Source organism: Canis lupus, chromosome 21, assembly GCF_048164855.1.
Source record: "Canis lupus baileyi chromosome 21, mCanLup2.hap1, whole genome shotgun sequence".
NCBI lineage: Eukaryota > Metazoa > Chordata > Mammalia > Carnivora > Canidae > Canis > Canis lupus.
Window position 1 is genome coordinate 32091891 of NC_132858.1, and position 17485 is coordinate 32109375.

General features: G+C 40.9%; 1 protein-coding gene across 7 annotated transcripts in view; it reads left to right on the forward strand.

The window, feature by feature from the left end:
* Positions 1 to 17485, forward strand: part of SEMA3D (semaphorin 3D) — a 210745-nt gene that overhangs the window by 109540 nt on the left and 83720 nt on the right. For 6 of the 7 annotated variants that reach the window (XM_072791319.1, XM_072791321.1, XM_072791320.1 and 3 more), the window contains exons 4-5: positions 4135 to 4197; positions 13565 to 13684. In XM_072791319.1, coding sequence (XP_072647420.1) covers positions 4135 to 4197; positions 13565 to 13684 — 183 coding nt within the window. Of the gene's footprint in view, positions 1 to 4134; positions 4198 to 13564; positions 13685 to 15672; positions 15794 to 17485 lie in introns of those variants that run through there. The other variant, XM_072791322.1, reaches the window with a different exon arrangement.

The window sequence follows — 17485 nt, forward strand, 5'->3', positions numbered from 1 at the left end:
TACTTATTGCTTTGCTTTATTATATTTTTAGATTGAATTAAGTGAAATTTTGCTTCTTTAAATTCTTTACCAACATAGAATTAAAAGGAATATTTTTAGAAGGCCCTTTATTCTAATGACTAGGTGGTAAGTAAAAGAAAATCCCACTATAACTCATGATTAAAATGATAGCTTTTAAATATTGGCACAACTACAAAGATTCTTTTTTCCCCCTTTAAAGTAAATGTTTTGAGTCTGGAAGATAATCAGATATCTCCTAGGTTGTTGTTATTAAGGTAATTCTATTTGTGATTCCTAAATTCTTGACAGCATTGTGTCAAAATAAGCCAATATATAATTTTAATGAATCTTTATTTTTAAGGCTTATGTTATCTTAAGAAGTAAAATTATCTTTGTGATACTATCTTAGAATTACTGTGCAAAAATAATGATTAAAGGATAATTTCTGTTTTTAACGGGTCTAGACATTATGGGATTGAAGGTAAATGGTGAAAAGTGAGATAACATTTTGGGAACAAATACCTGCTATAAACAGAGATTAGAAGATTTATTAAAATTGGTTTCTGGAGCTCAACAAATTCTCAGTGCTTGGGTATCTTTGTAGAACATTTACCCACTAATCAAAAACCTGATTCTCTGATGCTTATAATTTTAGTTTTATTGCTTCGTTACCTAGGATGACACATTTCAATTTTCAATTATGTGACTTACAATCAATTCAATTTACAATTATATGACTTATAATTAATAGCTGAAAATGTACAACAAACCATTAAAACATCTTTTAGAGATTTGTATTCCTTTGCAAAGAGAAGGAAGGAATCTGTAATTACTATTTTAGTGTTAAGTCCTTAAGAAAAAATTAGAGTCGAGACTGTTCGGAGCAAGTAATTGAAAACAATGGCTCAAAAGTTGGGCCCTGTATCTTGGTGGGCCCCTCGCGGGCCTTTAGTGCTCCCGGGGTGCGGTGGCTGGATCCTCGGAGCTCTCTGCTCACCTGTGTCTCCTGGAGAAATGCAGTTACCTTCTCTGTTGCAGAACTATCTTCCTGACTTACTGCCACACCTCGCCCGGCAGACCGAGGGCCCTTTGTAATTATGTGTGTAATAAACAAATAATTAAAGAACAATACGTATTCTGTGCTAACTTTGGAACTTTCATTTAGATTTCAAAGAAGACATAAGGATTGCTTCCCCGACTCCCTCTTTAAATAACACCGTCCTTCTGAAGCCTCAACAAATGTATTCATAATCAGTTTTAGAAACATTTATCTCATGATTCACTTTAAGTCATCACCCAATAGGCTGGTTGGGTGAAAACATCCTTTGATAATCCTTCTCCTCTTTAAATCTTATTTACTTAATGTAGAAGAATTCCGTATTTTCCTTTTCTTTTTTTTCTTTTTCTTTTTTTTAAAATAGAATTTATACCAATAAGATATTTAGATCAGAACAGATATCTATAGCTATTTTTCTAAATTTATTTCTGAAATGGATTTCAGAAATAAAATGAAATTAAATTTACCATCATGAAAAACAGAATGGTGTCTGATGTATTGAAAAGACTCAAAGAAATATTAATCTAGACTAGAAACCAAATAAAACAAGCTAAAGGTTAAACCCATTGACAGATCATGGATATGTATTCTGCATACCCCTTATTTTCAGTCCAAGGATACAAAGTTGTCCTTTGTAAAATCACTATAATATTCAGAATCAGCAAGTATAGAGTTATAGTTTTGCAAGATGAAAGAATTCTGAAAATTGGTTGCACAAAGTGAATATATTTGACAATATCGAACTGTAAATATGACTAAGATGATAAATTTTGTTATGTCCATTTTACCACAATTAAAAATAAAAAATAAAAATGAATCATCTAGGAAAAAAATGTCTTAAGAGAAGGTGCCTTGAGCTCATGAGCCCAAATCAGAAGCAAAGCTACCATGAAATCAAGATGATATTTTTATGAGAGAAAAAGAACACTGGCTTCAGTGTTTTTGCTACTAGCGGTTAAAAATAAGCAAACAAACAAACAATTAAAAAACAACTGGAAGAAACTAAAATTTCTTGCCAGCTATGGTGTTCTGTGTTTATTCTTCATTCATTCATTTATTTAGGGCCGCATGATTTTGGGTTGATGATTGACTATTGTTGATCACCCTATGCATGGCCCATTTTGATTAATTTATTTATTAATCTGTATTACTCAGTTGTTTTAAATTATGCATTCAAATACCTGAAAAGGCATCATCCAGAACAGAAACTAAGATCTGGTAAATGGCTGCTTCTTACTACAATTTAAGCCTTCTATTTTTTTTTTAAGATTTTATTAATTTATTCATGAGGGAGACACACACAGAGAGGCAGAGACACAGGCAGAGGGAGAAGCAGGCTCCATGCAGGGAGCCCAACGTGGGACTCCGTCCCGGGACCCTGGGGTCACGCCCTGAGCCCAAGGCAGATGCTCAACCACTGAGCCACCTAAGTCTTTTTTTCCAGTCTGGGGCACCCATGGTTCTGAATCCTGTATTCATCAGTCTTGTTCGGCTTTTTGCTCCTTTATTCCATCTGCACATATACCTTTAAAGTGCCTCTTTTATTTTAGCTGTTTTTAACATTATTCTGAAGAGATCATTCTGTTTGTAGTTTTGGAAACTATACTTTTTACCTAATAACTAACTGCTAAGATCCAGCTATACAATTTTTTATTGCTGTGGTCCCTTCATATTTTATGGCTGGCTAATTTTCAAAATTGTGTGAAAATATAATTGCCATTTAAACCATGTTTTAATAAGTAGTGTCTTTAGTCCTTTACTGTGAACCACATCACCTGAGTCTGCTCTGGCTGTGCCACCCTGCCTAGGCACACCTTTGGATTATAATTTGCAGCCTATTAAAGTGTGCTCTAAATGAACAACATTGCTTCATTTAAAAATCTCAGTAATTTTATCAAATGTGTCTAGTAAGGGAATGTGAGTGGTATTCTCTATTCTTCTTTACCCAGAAACATGAAACTCTAAAATTTTGTAACTTCTAAGTCATTTGAGATTTCCAGGTTTAACAAGTCTCTTCCAGTGCATTCCCTCAGGATATTTCCCTTTTTCCTCACCTATTAAGGCATTTTTCTGCTAACATTGGTGAGAAACATCAAAGTTTGTCAGGAACTCTTGGAACATATATTATGAGCAACTCCAAGTTTGCTCTTCCTGTTTCTTCTTGCCTGTAGCTTAGTAGAGAGCATTTCTCCCTTTAAGCTAATGGAGTAAAGTAGCTGTTTGAACCTTATTTTGCAAAACCTTCTTGACAGAAGTGCTAAACTTTGTTAAAAACAAAAGAAAACCTGTGTGATAAATTCCAGACAGTTAAAGCATGAGTAAAAGCTACCACCCGAGGGATTTGCTGCCTTTATCCTTAATCATTTGCCCAAATAATAATTATTATGTGGTGATTGAGACCCCCGTACTTCAGACCGACTTTGCATCATATTTTGGCTTTGCTGGTGACTGTGTTCGGGGCCCTTGACATGTTACTTAATGGCCGTATGAATGAGTTTTCTGATGTGAGAATGGAGAGAGTTAGTATAGCCATCTCACTGGGTCATTGTGAGATTCAAATAAGATAATACATAAAAAATGTTTAAGCGACAGATGCATCTGAGCTCCATACATGTTAAATTTGCCAGCAAATCCACACTGATCTTTGACTCGGAGTGTTAACTTATGCTTGTAACAAAGTGCTTTGTCACACACTTCCCTGCACACGTTTATATATGCTTCAGCACTCTGAGTAAGCACAGAAAAACAGCGTAAATAGAATCTCTTACTTAAGCAAATGCTCTTCTGACATTCTGTTGACATCACAATAAGAATTTGTGGCCTTCTCAACATAATTTATCTCTTATTAAATACATTTAAAAAGAAACTAGATCAAAATATACAAATGGATGGTTCTATAGCTTTTTCTTAGAAACCTTTTTAGGGTGACTTTGGAAAATATTTAAATCTCAAAATTCTTACAACATGCTTTGAACTTGATTTGATATCCACTCTTCAATTTCATGCACTCATTTTCCTAATTAGAATGGTAGAGTGTTTTAGATATTCAGATTCTGACACACTGAAATGTTTTACAGATTTATTGGCCTGCTGCAAAGGAACGAGTGGAATTATGCAAATTAGCTGGGAAAGATGCCAATGTAAGTATGAGACTTTAAAAATATCTTTGTTAAATTGGTACTGATATGATAGTCAATATTGGTTTTTATTGAATTAACAGCATTGGTGTATTATTTTTAAGGCTGCATTAACATTCTGTGTCAAGATCAAGAAAATATAAAATATTTCTATCTTGCCAAAAGGAATGCCATTATTCTCAGAAATTTAGAAATACAAGACTTTCTAAACTGTTAATTCTGGATATTCTTATTTTCTTCACACAAATGTCAGAAAAACACTTGAAATATCAAAAAATAAGTCATCAGAAAAATACTTATAGTATTGCATATTTTTCACTTATATGCCCGTATTTTGCAAATGCACAAAAAATCATGAGTAGTTCAGCATCACAAACATACAATTGGTGTTTAAGTTAATTTGGATTAAAATTAAACTTACAGCATTTAGAAGAAAAATTTCAAGTGTTGCATTGTAGAGACACTAAGAACGATGGGGTGAAGATGAATGACATCACATTCTGGAATAAGAACTAGAAATAATTTACTCTAAAATTCACTTAAGCGTAATTATATGAAATAAGTTATAAAAGTTAAATAATGGGGCTCTAATATAAACTGCTGGTTTAAGCTGCCGTAAGAGCCAGAGAAAACCCTTAGCAACACGCGACCCACTTAGTTGCCCTGGAGGCTCCGTCTGAATTGCTCTCGCGTGGTCCCCCTTGTCCTGGCTCCCCGCCCCCCCAGCCCGCCTGCTGCCTGCTTTATCCCCCGTGGGGATGGAAGAGCGCTGCGGCCCTCTCTGCCTCTCCTACCCCTCCCGGGGCTCTGACTCAGGCCAGATGCCCTGCGTCCTGCCCTGACTTCTTGCACTGTGGTGATAGGGAAAATTGCTTTTTTTTTTTTTTTCTTTTTGGCAAAATAAATCACTTCCTGAATGTATCTGAAGATGAAAAGAGGTTCTAAACTTTCCAAAACCATGGATATCTTGAGGCTTTTTTTGCAACATTCTGTAATGTTGCCGTAAACACTGTAACCCAGGGGGGATTAAGCCAGCAATGCCTTCATATTTAATAACAACAAATAAGTGTGTGTTATGGGAAAGCATAATTAGATGCAAAAATTCTCACTTTATCAATGTGATAAAAATAAAGCAACGTGACACATGATGCCTGACATATTTGAGAGGAAGTTTAGAAAACTAAGAATTTGAAACAGCTAGTTTGTTCACCCATTTGTTCAGGTATTTGTTTATTTCACAAATATTTATTAAGAGCCTCAATGTGTACATACGCAGGTGTCTGAAAGGATGCCGTATCTGCTGTCATAGAGCTTTTAATACATAGTGACGACACTACAAAACAAAGTGATCAAAGCAAAAGGAAAGAAGGAAACTTGATTATGCCCGATTTTGTATTCATTCAATGTTAAATGTTATCAGGTACATTTATGTTAACAGAAATATAGTGGGGGTATTAGCATCAAAGGCAGCAGGAGACCGTTTTTACAGTCATTCTACCTGAAATGAAGAGGATCAAACTATTCTAAAAGATATCCTTCTTCCTCCGTGTCCCTCATCTCTTCACCTGTTCAGGACCCAAGGGAGCAGGTGCTCAGGTCTGCACATCCTCCATGTTTGCTTGTAGTTGTGGGGGTGGGCAGACTGTGCTGGTTCTGAGAGCTTTCAAAATTATTTTAATAACAGTACAAACATGCTATAAACAGCATGAACACTTTAATATTTTGTGTTTTGCCAGTATTAACTGTTTCAAAAGGAGGCAAGTAGGAAAAGGTGGCTTAAATTTCCTCCACTAAACTAATGTCAGTGTTCCCATGGAGAAGATGAGGGGAAAACACCCGAGGTCAAACAATCAGTGAAGGTTTTAATCGTGACAGTGTTCTCCTTTCCGTATGTTCACTAATTCTAGTTATATAGTAATTCATTGGCCCTATTATTAAGTTAAAGCAAGAGGTGGTAAACTTTTCTAGAAGTGGTATTCTAGAGCATGCAGGAAGGACCCAGTGCTCGGAACGTACTCTTGCCATTCATTTGTGTTTGGGAGCTACTTGTCACCTCGAACCTTTAAGCACACCTACTGCCAGCCCAGGATTAGAGATAGGGGGAGTTCTTCTCTTCTTACTGCAGTCTGTAAAGTTTGATGTTGAATCATGTAGGGATAATACAATTCTTTGTCTCCTTTTTAATCTGCCATTTAAAAATATTATATTTTGGAATTATTAAGAATGGGAAAAAAAAAAAAAGAATGGGTAACACTTTTATAGCACTTACTGAGTTCCAGGAACTGCTTCCAATACTTTATAATCTCATTTAATCCTTGTAACAATATTATATGCTAGATTTTATGATTATGCCTCATTTTGTAGATGAGAAGACTGAGGCCAGAAAAATTAAATGGCTTGTCCAATATCATCACATATCTAGTAAACAGTGAAGACAGCAATTGAGTCCAGAAGTCTTGTTCCATAATCAGTGCTCTCACACAACACTGTGATCTATACATAAAGATCTGAACCCTACATATAAGGACTGAAAACCTTATCCAAAAAGTGTACCCCTCAAATCACTTCTCTCTAGAATATCCACATAACAGAGATCCTCAGTTTACAGCACTGCATAGATTTTAGCCAACAGAAAACTGAGACAAATGTGTGGTTTTATTGACCTCTTTTATTACCTTTGGCATTACCCTCATTCCTCCCTTCTCTCTAGTAATTTTTACCTACTTCCCAAGAGTGTTTTTAGGATTAACAAGTGTTTGGAAAGACTGTCCCTTTACACAGAGGTACTATATAACTGAAAAATAGTGAATTATTTACCATAATGAAAGTTAGCTAATTGGAGTGGGGAGGGAGTGGAAGACGAGGAAACAAAAGAGAACTATTCCCCTTCCTTGACCACAGTTTCCAGTTGAGTCCAAAGAAAGGAAATAGTGCCAGGAAGCTATTTCATAGTATTTTGTTTCTGCTAAGAATATTATTCAAAAGAAAGTCACTAAAGAAATGTCTGTATCCTGACTATAAAGAGTGGAGTCAACAGCTCAGTCCAGGCGAAAGAGCGGACAGGATGTGGGCAGCTTGGGTTGTGTTTGTCATCTTAACCCCGGAGGCACACAACCTTGTCAATGGAGACATGACGTAGAGTCAAAGCATCTTCCATCGCCCAAGTTCTATGATTACATTCTTTCTTTCTTCTTTTTTAAAGAATGTCTAAAAGTGAAACAAAGTACTCATTGTAGAAAGTTTTCAAATTGCATGGAAGTCATCTGTAAATATCTCCTCCCCCATGAACATTACCCAGAGATAGCTGGTGTCATTTTGATGTTTATTCTTCTATCTTATCTATTTACTATTTTTCAGAATGAAATCATTGTATACATAGTCGCTTAAAACATTTTTTTTTCATTTTGCAAACTGCCATGAGCATTTTCCCATGTCATTAAATTCCTTTTTATAACACTACTTTTAATAGCTACACTGCATTCCTTTATATATTATTTCATCAATCCTCTATTGTTAGAAGTTTGGTATATATCCAGTTTTTAGCTATTAGAAGTGATGCTTCACATGAAAAATCTTATATGTAAATACTGTGAACATCTTTGTTAAGTAGAATTACTGGTCAAAGGATATAATTTTTTTAGGCTATAAATTTTTTTATTCACATTGCAAAATTAACTCATCCAAAAGTTTATGCCTTTTGTGCTTTAACCAGCAGTGCGTGTTCACGAGAGGCTATAGGCTGCTATACTCTTGCTGATAATAGTGGGTACAACATATGGTTAATAGTTAATGCTAATATGTAAATGAAAAATAATTGTATTTAATCTTTGCCAAAAAATTATTTCAGTTATTTTTGCCTGAAATTCTTTCATTACTATAAATGCTAAATTTTTAAAAGTATTTTTACAAGATTTTATTTATTTATTCATGAGAGACACAGAGAGAGGCAGAGACACGGGCAGAGGGAGAAGCAGGCTCCCCACAGGGAGCCCAATGTGGGATTCGATCCCAGGACCCCAGGATCATGCCCTGAGCCGAAGGCAGACGCTCCACCCCTGAGCCACCCAGGAGCCCCAATACTAAATATTTTATATAGTTGTAAGATTACAGCTTATTTTTTGGAATGTCATATTCCTATCGTTTGTTCATTTTTAAATTTTAGTGTTTGCCTTTTCTTTATTGGTTATTTATAGATTATCAAGATATATATGTTATTATATCATATTATTATACATATTTTCAAGAAATATCTGTATAAAATGTATTACTTTGTGATCAACTTATACAAAAAATATTTCCCAGTTATTCTATTGATATATACACTTTTAAATATTTAAATATTATATTTTAATCTATAATATTAATATATTAAATATAATAATTAATATTATAATATTATAATAGTATTATATTAAATAGGCATACCTCTTTTTTTTCTTAAAATATTTTCCTCTGTCTTGCCACTACAACTAGTTTTTGTTCTGTAGAAATTTCTTCTTTATATCTTCAATTTTTAAGAGAGAGATGTGATATGTGGATTTTCATGTATTTATTTTGAAGTGTGGACAACTTATTATATTTTCAGGGAGTGCAAGACCTAAGCAGATACTTGTGTAGACTGGATTTTTGTAAGATTTATTTTTATCTTAGAGAGAGAGAGAGGCCTGTGGGCAGGGGAGGGGCTGAGGGAGAGGGAGAGAGAATCTTCCAGCAGGCTCCCCACTGAGCACTGGGCCGGTGAAGCTGGGTTTGGTCCCAGGACCCTGAGCTCATGCCCTGGGCCAGAATCAAGAGTGGGCCGCTTACCTGAGCCACCCGGACACCCCTGTGGACTGGATTCCATTCTGAGGTCTGTTAGACAAACCCAACGTGTAGCATGGTGGCAAGTCTGTGGTGATGACTAAAAGTGTTTGATGATCACTATATTCTGCAAAATATACCAAAACTAAAAATAAACTAGATACTTAAATCATGAGTGTCTCTTCGGATATAACCTGAATAAATTGAAATCAGCAATTATAAGTTAGTTATGAGAAATACATATAAAACTGTATTAGCTTTAATTGCACTATATATAAGTCTAGAGAATTAAATAATTTAAATAAATTGAAATCAGCAATTATAAGTTAGTTATGAGAAATACATATAAAACTGTATTAGCTTTAATTGCACTATATATAAGTCTAGAGAATTAAAATTACCATATTTCTGTTTTGTTTTGTTTTTTTTTCACATATCTAGGAAGAAACTAAAATTCCAAAGGTTAATAAATAATGCCAATATATATTAGCGTTTTCTTCCAAGTATTAATTCAGTCTTATATTTGTCTTATTTATTTAATTATGTAAGTGTATAAATGTATATGTGAGGCAAAATATTGAAATCTTACTTGAGAGAATTAAAAAGTCGATACAAATTTTAAATTTCCTTCTTAAATAAATTAAAAAAAAAAATTTTTTTTTAAAAGGCAGTGCCCAGGTGGCGCGGTTGGTTAAGCGTCTGCCTTCTGCTCAGGTCATGATCCTGGGGTCCTGGGATCGAGCCCCGGGACAGGCGCTCTGCTTCTCCCCTCCCTCTGCTGCTCCCCCTGCTCGTCAAATAAAATCTTTAAAAAATTTTTTTTTCTCTTTCTCTCTTTCTTCGGATGGAAATCTTGGTAGGTGGGGGGAATAAGGAAGGAAGGAGAAATGCAGTATTTTTCCAAGGTTGGGCATATCGCTCACTAAAATGTTGGCTCTCGGCAGCCGCGCCTGTGGGAGTGGGGGAGCCGACAGGTCAGCCAGGTTTCAGGGAAAGGGAGAACCTGCTTCTCAAAGTCATCTTTTTCAACGCCTCGAAAAATGACACTGCGATTGCGAGCCACGCGGGTCACTAAGCGGATTCCATCAAGTTAGTCGTGGCTCCCGCCATTTAAGCCAAACTTGCTCTTCTGGGGTCCGGGGCCCGGGTGCGTGGCCCTTGCGGCATCCGCCAGCCAGCGCCTTGGCCCGGCTCCAAGGGCCGCCCCCCACCAACCTCGCCACCAGCACTTCGGGCAGAACTGGCGGTTCTGGGGCCGCAGGGCCCTCGCTGGGTACTCCCCTCGCCGCCCCCCTGCTCCCCCCGTGGGTGCCCCCCCGCCGCCCCCCTGCTCCCCCCACCGGGTGCTTCCCCCCACCGGGTGCTTCCCCCCACCGCCCCCCGCTCCCCCCACCGGGTGCTTCCCCCCACCGCCCCCTTGCTCCCCCGCTACCCCCCCCCCCCGCCGGGTGCTTCCCCCCACCGCCCCCCTGCTCCCCCCGCTGCTCCCCTGCTCCCCCCGCCGGGTGCTGCCCCCGCCGCGCCTCTGTGGGGAGCAGGAGCTCCCGGTGGAGTCTCCCACAGGCCCTGGTCAGGAGGACCCCCATGCTTTATGACCTGGGAGGAAGAGGTATCATTCCCTTATACACATAGTAATTTCAGAATATTTTAAGATTGCTGCCGTGGTCAGCGGGGGCCACCGTCACAACACACCAGAAAGTAGGGGCGGATGCGACGGGCCGCCGCGTCTCACAGCAGCTCAAAGGCCCTGGGTTCCAGCCCATGAAAATCCTCTTCCTCACTCACAGGTGGCCTCGTCCTGTGTGTGTTCACATGGGGGGGAGGGGAGGAGAAGGACGGAGAGGGAGGGACAGGGAGGGAGGGGGAGGGAGAAGGAGAGAGGGGGAGGGAGGTCTGTCTCTCCCCATAAGGGCACTAATCCCACCGGGACAATCCCAGGGTCAGGATTTCTTTCTAAGACTAATTACCTCGGGGACTAATTACGCCCCCCCTCCTATTATCATCCCGCAGGGGCTTTAGGGTTTCAATCAATGAATTTTGGAGGACACGAGTGCTCAGTTCACAACAATTACGCTCTAAATTCTATGACTATTTGTGAAAACTGAGCTGTGTCAGGAGCGGGCGTAGGAGGCAGCGGGGCTGGGGCGGACTGCCCGCGCCCCGCCCTCCTCCCGCCCGCGCCCCGCCCTCCTCCCGCCCTCCTCCCGCCCGCGCCCCGCCCTCCTCCCACCCGCGCCCCGCCCTCCTCCCGCCCGCGCCCCGCCCTCCTCCCGCCCGCGTCCCGCCCGAGTCCCGCCCTCGTCCCGCCCGTGCCCCGCCCTCCTCCCGCCCGCGCCCCGCCCTCCTCCCGCCCTCGCCCCGCCCTCCTCCCGCCCTCCTCCCGCCCTCCTCCCGACCTCCTCCCGCCCTCCTCCCGACCTCCTCCCGCCCAGCGCCCCGCCCGCGTCCTGCAGCTGCCGCCTGGCCCGGCCTCACCCTCCTAGAACAGCCTGGTGGGGGGAGGGGGAGCAAGAAACGCGGAAGTCCCTTCAGTGAGCACGAGTGAGTAAAATAAAGGCTGGAGAATACCAAAACCTCTCTTTCTAGTGACGAAGCTGTCACTGCAGTTTACCTAGTGGGCCATGGACATTTTTAAACTCCCCCGGCTTTCGTCCTGCTGCTGCGCGCTGCTCGTGGGGCCAGCGGGAGCGCGGCCCGCGTGGGCTCCTCTATCCTCCGAGTTGGCCTCCGTGATGTGAGAGAATCGGAAGCGAGTCCCTGCGGAGCCCTTTGTGCAAACAGAACATCATTCTCTCTATCAGACACCTTGACGGAAAGGTGGAAAGGTGACATAATGCGATTTTGTTAAACAAGACTATTTGCCAGATAACTGTCCCAGTGAATTTAAAGTCTTCCTTTCCTAAGCGACTCCATAGAGTGAATGCTTGAGAACATGTACAAAACGTGGAAATATTCAGGGTAAGAGGGATGCCCCTCGTGTGACTCACACACCTCCGGTGTGCCCCCCCATCCTACAGCCCAAGCAGCCCTAGCCTGTCCCCGTTAAAGGTGCCAGGTCTGCCTCCCCGAGAAGGAAGCAGGAAGCACCCTCGAGTTGCGCAGCTCCCCGAGGGACTGATAATCCCGTCCTTTCATACAGCCTAGAGGGAAGCGGAGAGCAGAAGATTCCTTGAGTTCGTTGTAATATTCTTCCGTGGTAGAATGTACGCATTTCAGGGATCGGGATCTGTGAATTCTTGACACACAAAATTGCCAGACTGGCTGGCCAAGGGAGGTCCTAGAGACTAGGAACCCTGGACCACACATATGCAGACGTAGCTTTGCTCTCTAAAATCTGAAGAGCCCCTGGGATATTGATATTTTAGATCAAAATCAGGGCAGAAAATAATTATTAATGTTCTATTATTTAACTTAATCCTGTTAGTTAAGTTGTTGCCTGCCTTCTGGTAGCTGTATTTAATTCTAAAAACCACCCTGCCAGTTAGGGCTCTGTTTTTCTGTCTTTGGGGTTCTTTTTTAATATATTCCTTCCTAAGAACCCTACCAGCAAGGGTGACCCATTAGGTAACATCTGACTGGAGAGGAACCCATGGCCATTCGGGTAGGGAAGAACTAGACTTTCTGTGAATCCTAGTAATTTCATAGGTTTATACCTTTCTTGGTGAACATTTCCCCATCTCCTAGAGAGAGTCAATCTAGAATAAAATCTTCCAGTCCAGTGTTTTCTCAGAGGTTGTGGGGTCCAGGAACCATGAAGCCATGGTTAACATTGTTCCAATAATTATGTAAAGATAAGGAATTACTTATGGGAGGTAAATAAAAAATAGTAACAGGAATGACTACTCTGAAAAATTGAGTCACTACTTATAAGTAACTAGGGGAGAAATAATATATGTTATAATAATAATAATAATGCAAAGAAATATTTTTAGAACTAAGTATATGCAAAGCAAGCAAAAATATAAAAATCCCTTCAAGAATTTGACTTGGTGTTAAAAAATATATGGCAAGAACAAACAAGAGATTCTTCAAACAAACAATAAATCAAATTTAAGTTGAATCTTAAAGGCTCTGAAACATTGAAAATAGGAATAAAGTGGAAGCCATTCCATCCAAGAAGAATGGACTACATATATGGTCATACACGAGTGTGTTCTTGTTTTATTCGTGTAGCTGAGACAGTTGGTGTTGTGGGCAGTAGGATCTATATGGAACAGACAATGTGGGAACATCAGAACATGACAGGGTTTGTTCTTGGGTAAGTCCTGCAAGAAAGTATGAATATCAGCATCCTCTAGGTCCCGCCGAATACCTGTAGGGATGTGCATTCCAGCACTCTGACTCATTCAACACCCGTAAAACTTCAAAAAGGCTTCAGTCACTCAAGTCACAGTTTCTAGATTGTTGTGCTTCCTTTGCTAAGTCAGATGTTTAAGCATGTCTCATAAAACTTTTTCATTTTTGATGTTATTCTTGATGATTTATTTACTCGGGAAACAGGTGGTATGAATGATAATCTTTCAAAAACATGAGTTTCGTGCTAATGCTTTTATTTGTTTATGTCCAATAGACAGAATGTGCAAATTTCATCCGTGTACTTCAGCCGTATAACAAAACTCACATTTATGTGTGTGGAACTGGAGCATTTCATCCAATATGTGGTTATATTGATCTTGGAGTCTACAAGGAGGTAATATAATGAAATAGCATGAAAACAATTGGTCCTAATACCTTGTCACTTAATGTTTTTGACATAACACAGGAAGATATGAATATAAAGTTTGAATCACATAGTTTCTGAAGCGTGTAAGATTCATGTTCCCAACCACCTTCTAGATTGCCATTTTGATTATGCACTTTATCTACCCAATAAAAAGTTTTTTTTTTTTTATCAGAAGTTTTTTTATGAGATGATCAAAATTAAAAGTGTAGTTTTTATGGGTTCTGGGTATGTCTTCATTTTCTTTTGAGTTGCCCTTGTAATTAGAGCTATATAGTAAGTTGCTCCTAGTAAAAATCCACATCTCATAAGACCTTGCAGTGGAAGTGGAATTGTATCTTATAATTTCGATTGTCCTGTCTTGCAAATTTGACCTATTATATGTGGTTACAGCGGTGCACACTTAGAACAGAGAATTTTAATTATTTTCTTAAAATTATACAGATAGCCATAATATCTAGCCATTTCTGCTGGGCCAAATTGCCATAATAAATAAATTATGCAAATAAATATGTGCTAAATTAAGAGTGATATATTCTAGCTATCAATGAGCATTTTAATAATGAAAAACATGCAGATTTCAGTAATTTTTAAAAATAGATTTCAGTAATTTAATTAATAACTAATACATTAAAGTGCCTTTTTTTTTTTTTTGAAGATTGTATTTATTTATTCATGAGAGAGAGACAGAAGCAGAGACACAGGCAGAGGGAGAAGCAGGCTCCATGCAGGGAGCCTGATGTGGGACTTGATCCTAGGACCATGGGGTCACGCCCCGGGCCAAAGGCGGCACTCAACCGCTGAGCCGCCCTGGTGTCCCTAAGTGCCTTCTTTGTATCTCTGCCAGGCACTTTACATGGATTGTCTCTTTGAAATTTCACCACTCTTAAGTGAACTTATTACCTTTATAACTCCCAACTTACAAGTTAGTAAAAATTGAGTCTCGGTGGAATTAAATAACATGCCTAAAATCTTACCCAGCTAATAAGTGGTCTGGCAAAGAATTGAACCAAAGCAGTCTGTCTCTAGAGCAAGCAGGCCCAAGTGAGCTTTAGCTGCACACTGTAAATTGTTTCTTTGTATGGGTTTGATGAGTTGTACTGTCATCCTCATGTTTATGTATATACTACTTGTGAATAACCACACATATTTGCAGGATAATTGGCTGTGTGTTTGAAAGTAAAGTCTGGGCTTATGGAACAGGTTTCTTTACATTGATTTAACTGATTCATGCAGAGGTCAAACCCACAGCTGTGGCTGGATTAATTTTACTCTCTAACCAACTTGTCTAACCAGCCCATTCTCAACTGTTTGAAAATAAAGCAACCCTCCTAGGTCAATCTCTGAACCACTAGGAGACTTGGCAACTTGAATCCATCATTCTTAGCTGCTGGTGTAATGTCCTCTTGCCTACCTTTGATGCAGGGTAATGTATAGCAGTAGCTCCTGGCATAGGGTGTAATTATAGGAGATCGCCTCACAGCTTGGATGTGTTTTGAGTCCCGAGGCTAGAAGCCAAAGTCACAGCTTGCTGAGGGGCGCAGATAGTGTTCCTTAACTCCTAAAAGTCACAAGTGCTGAAAGGGAATTTTGATGGAGCTAATTACTTCCTTGGAACTGTCAAGAAGCCTTGGGGCAGTCAGATTTACAAGTTCTGTGAATAGGAGGATATGGGTTAGCTGGGATGTGAGCCTTGTCCTCTCCTTGGTCACGGGTACAGGTGATTGTAGATGGTTGTAGATGATTGTAGATGGTCACGGGTACACGTGATTGTAGATGGCTTGAAGATGGTTAATTTTTTAAGGGAATTGTTAGTCCCAATAATTCATTATTCTTCCTATAGGGAATTTGGAAGTATCTTCCATTTTCAAATAGATAAGGTTGCTCCTGCAGTGGCTGGAGGGACCGGCCTTGTAAGAGCAACTGTGATCTCCTCACCGTGGGAGGTCCCTTCCGGAGGCTACTGGGGAGATGAGGGCGGGGGCGAAAGCTCCAGCGATCCCAGGCTTCTGTCCTTGGCGGGGCGGCGGAGAGCCGTGTTCCTGACGTGAGAATAGTAACGAGTTGGCGAGGGAGATGGTGAGTTTTGTCCATCCTGCGTTTGCACAGTGAGCGGTAGGTCGAGGCCAGCTGCTGGTTGTGCAGCACAATGAGGATGATGACGATGGGAACTGTCTCCGGAGCCACGGGCGCAGCGGGGAGAAGCGGCTTGCAGGGCCCCGGGTGCCGGGCGGCGCGTGCACCTGCGTGGGCGTCTGCGGGTAAATGCACACCTGTGCGGTGCGGCGTGGCGGGGCCTGAGAGCCCCCCAGGTGCCCCGGGAGCCTCCCTCCGCTGCCGCGGACCTCACCCTTAAATAGGGGGGCTATGTTTTGTAAGATTTCTGTATTCCCGAGAGACACAGAGAGGAGCCGAGACCAGGCCGAGGGAGCAGCAGGCGCCCCGCGGGACCCGAGGCGGGACTCGATCCCGCGACCCGGGGTCACCGCCTGGGCCGCAGGCAGGCGCTCAGCGGCCGCGCCCGGCCCCTGGAGGCAGGGGTGGTGTTACCAGTAACTCTGCCTCGGAGCCCTGAGCATTAAATGTTTCCTATCCTGTCTCTTTACTTCAACAATATATTTGTGTGCAGATTAAATAGGTACATTTTGTTTAATTAATGAGGCTGAAAGAATTTTCTTCTAAAACTGAAGCTGTCTCATAAGTTAGTGTCCCGCAATTCAGTTCATTTATCTCCCAGAGTCCAGTCAACTATTATTTTTTTACATACTTTCCCTCTTGGTGTCCTTGACTCTGGTTTAAGGAAACTGGCTCTCCTGATAATTCCTTTCTCGAGGAGATTATAAGGGAGACCTTGTCCTAAGCCTTCAAGATATCAGTGTTAGGGGCTTATCTAGAGAATGTAATGAAATGTTGCATCTTAAAAACAGAAGTCTGTATGATTATGAAGGCTTATCTGGTACTTTTCATCAACTGTGACAATCTCCTTTTTTCTTGGACTTGCCTTTTTAGCTTTTTACTATAATTGTCTGTACACTGGGATTCAGTTTACTTTTTCCCATTACAATGTCCCATTATAGGCTTTAGAGTCAACAGTTCTGTTTGACCCATGGAAAATAATGTGCCCTTAATGATGTTTAAGCACACGTGAGAGCCACTGCCTACAGGTGTTTTTTTCCTCATGTATCTCCAGCCCCATTCACAGTTGGGAAGCATGCCCTAAATGGGTTCTCACTGAACCTTTCTCGTGCCAAAGCTTCACTATCACAGCTTGTCATTAGCTGGCCTGTTCTAACGAAACATAGTTGGATTTGATCATGTTACGTGATCACGGTGAGTCTATAAATTGATTTCAACACATTTTTAAATCCCTGAGTTTGAAATTCTGAGATGAGATTGGTTCACAGCAGGAACTTGGGGGACAGCCTGGAGATTTCAATTTTAGCATATGTGCTGCCGAAGCCAGCACGACAGCCTGGAGAGTTCAAGCTACTGCTTTGCCTCTTCCTAACCCCTTCTGTCCTCAATATTCCACCTGCAAAGCTGGAATTCTTTTTTAATTTTTATTTACTTATTCATGAGAGACACAGAGAGAGAGGCAGAGACACAGGTGGAGAGAGAAGCAGGCCCCATGCAGGGAGTCCGATGTGGGACTCGATCCGGGGTCCCCAGGATCACACCCTGGGCTGAAGGCAGCGCTAAACCGCTGAGCCGCTGAGCCACCCCACCCCGGGCTGCCCAAAGCTGGAATTCTTAAAGTAGCTACATCTTTAG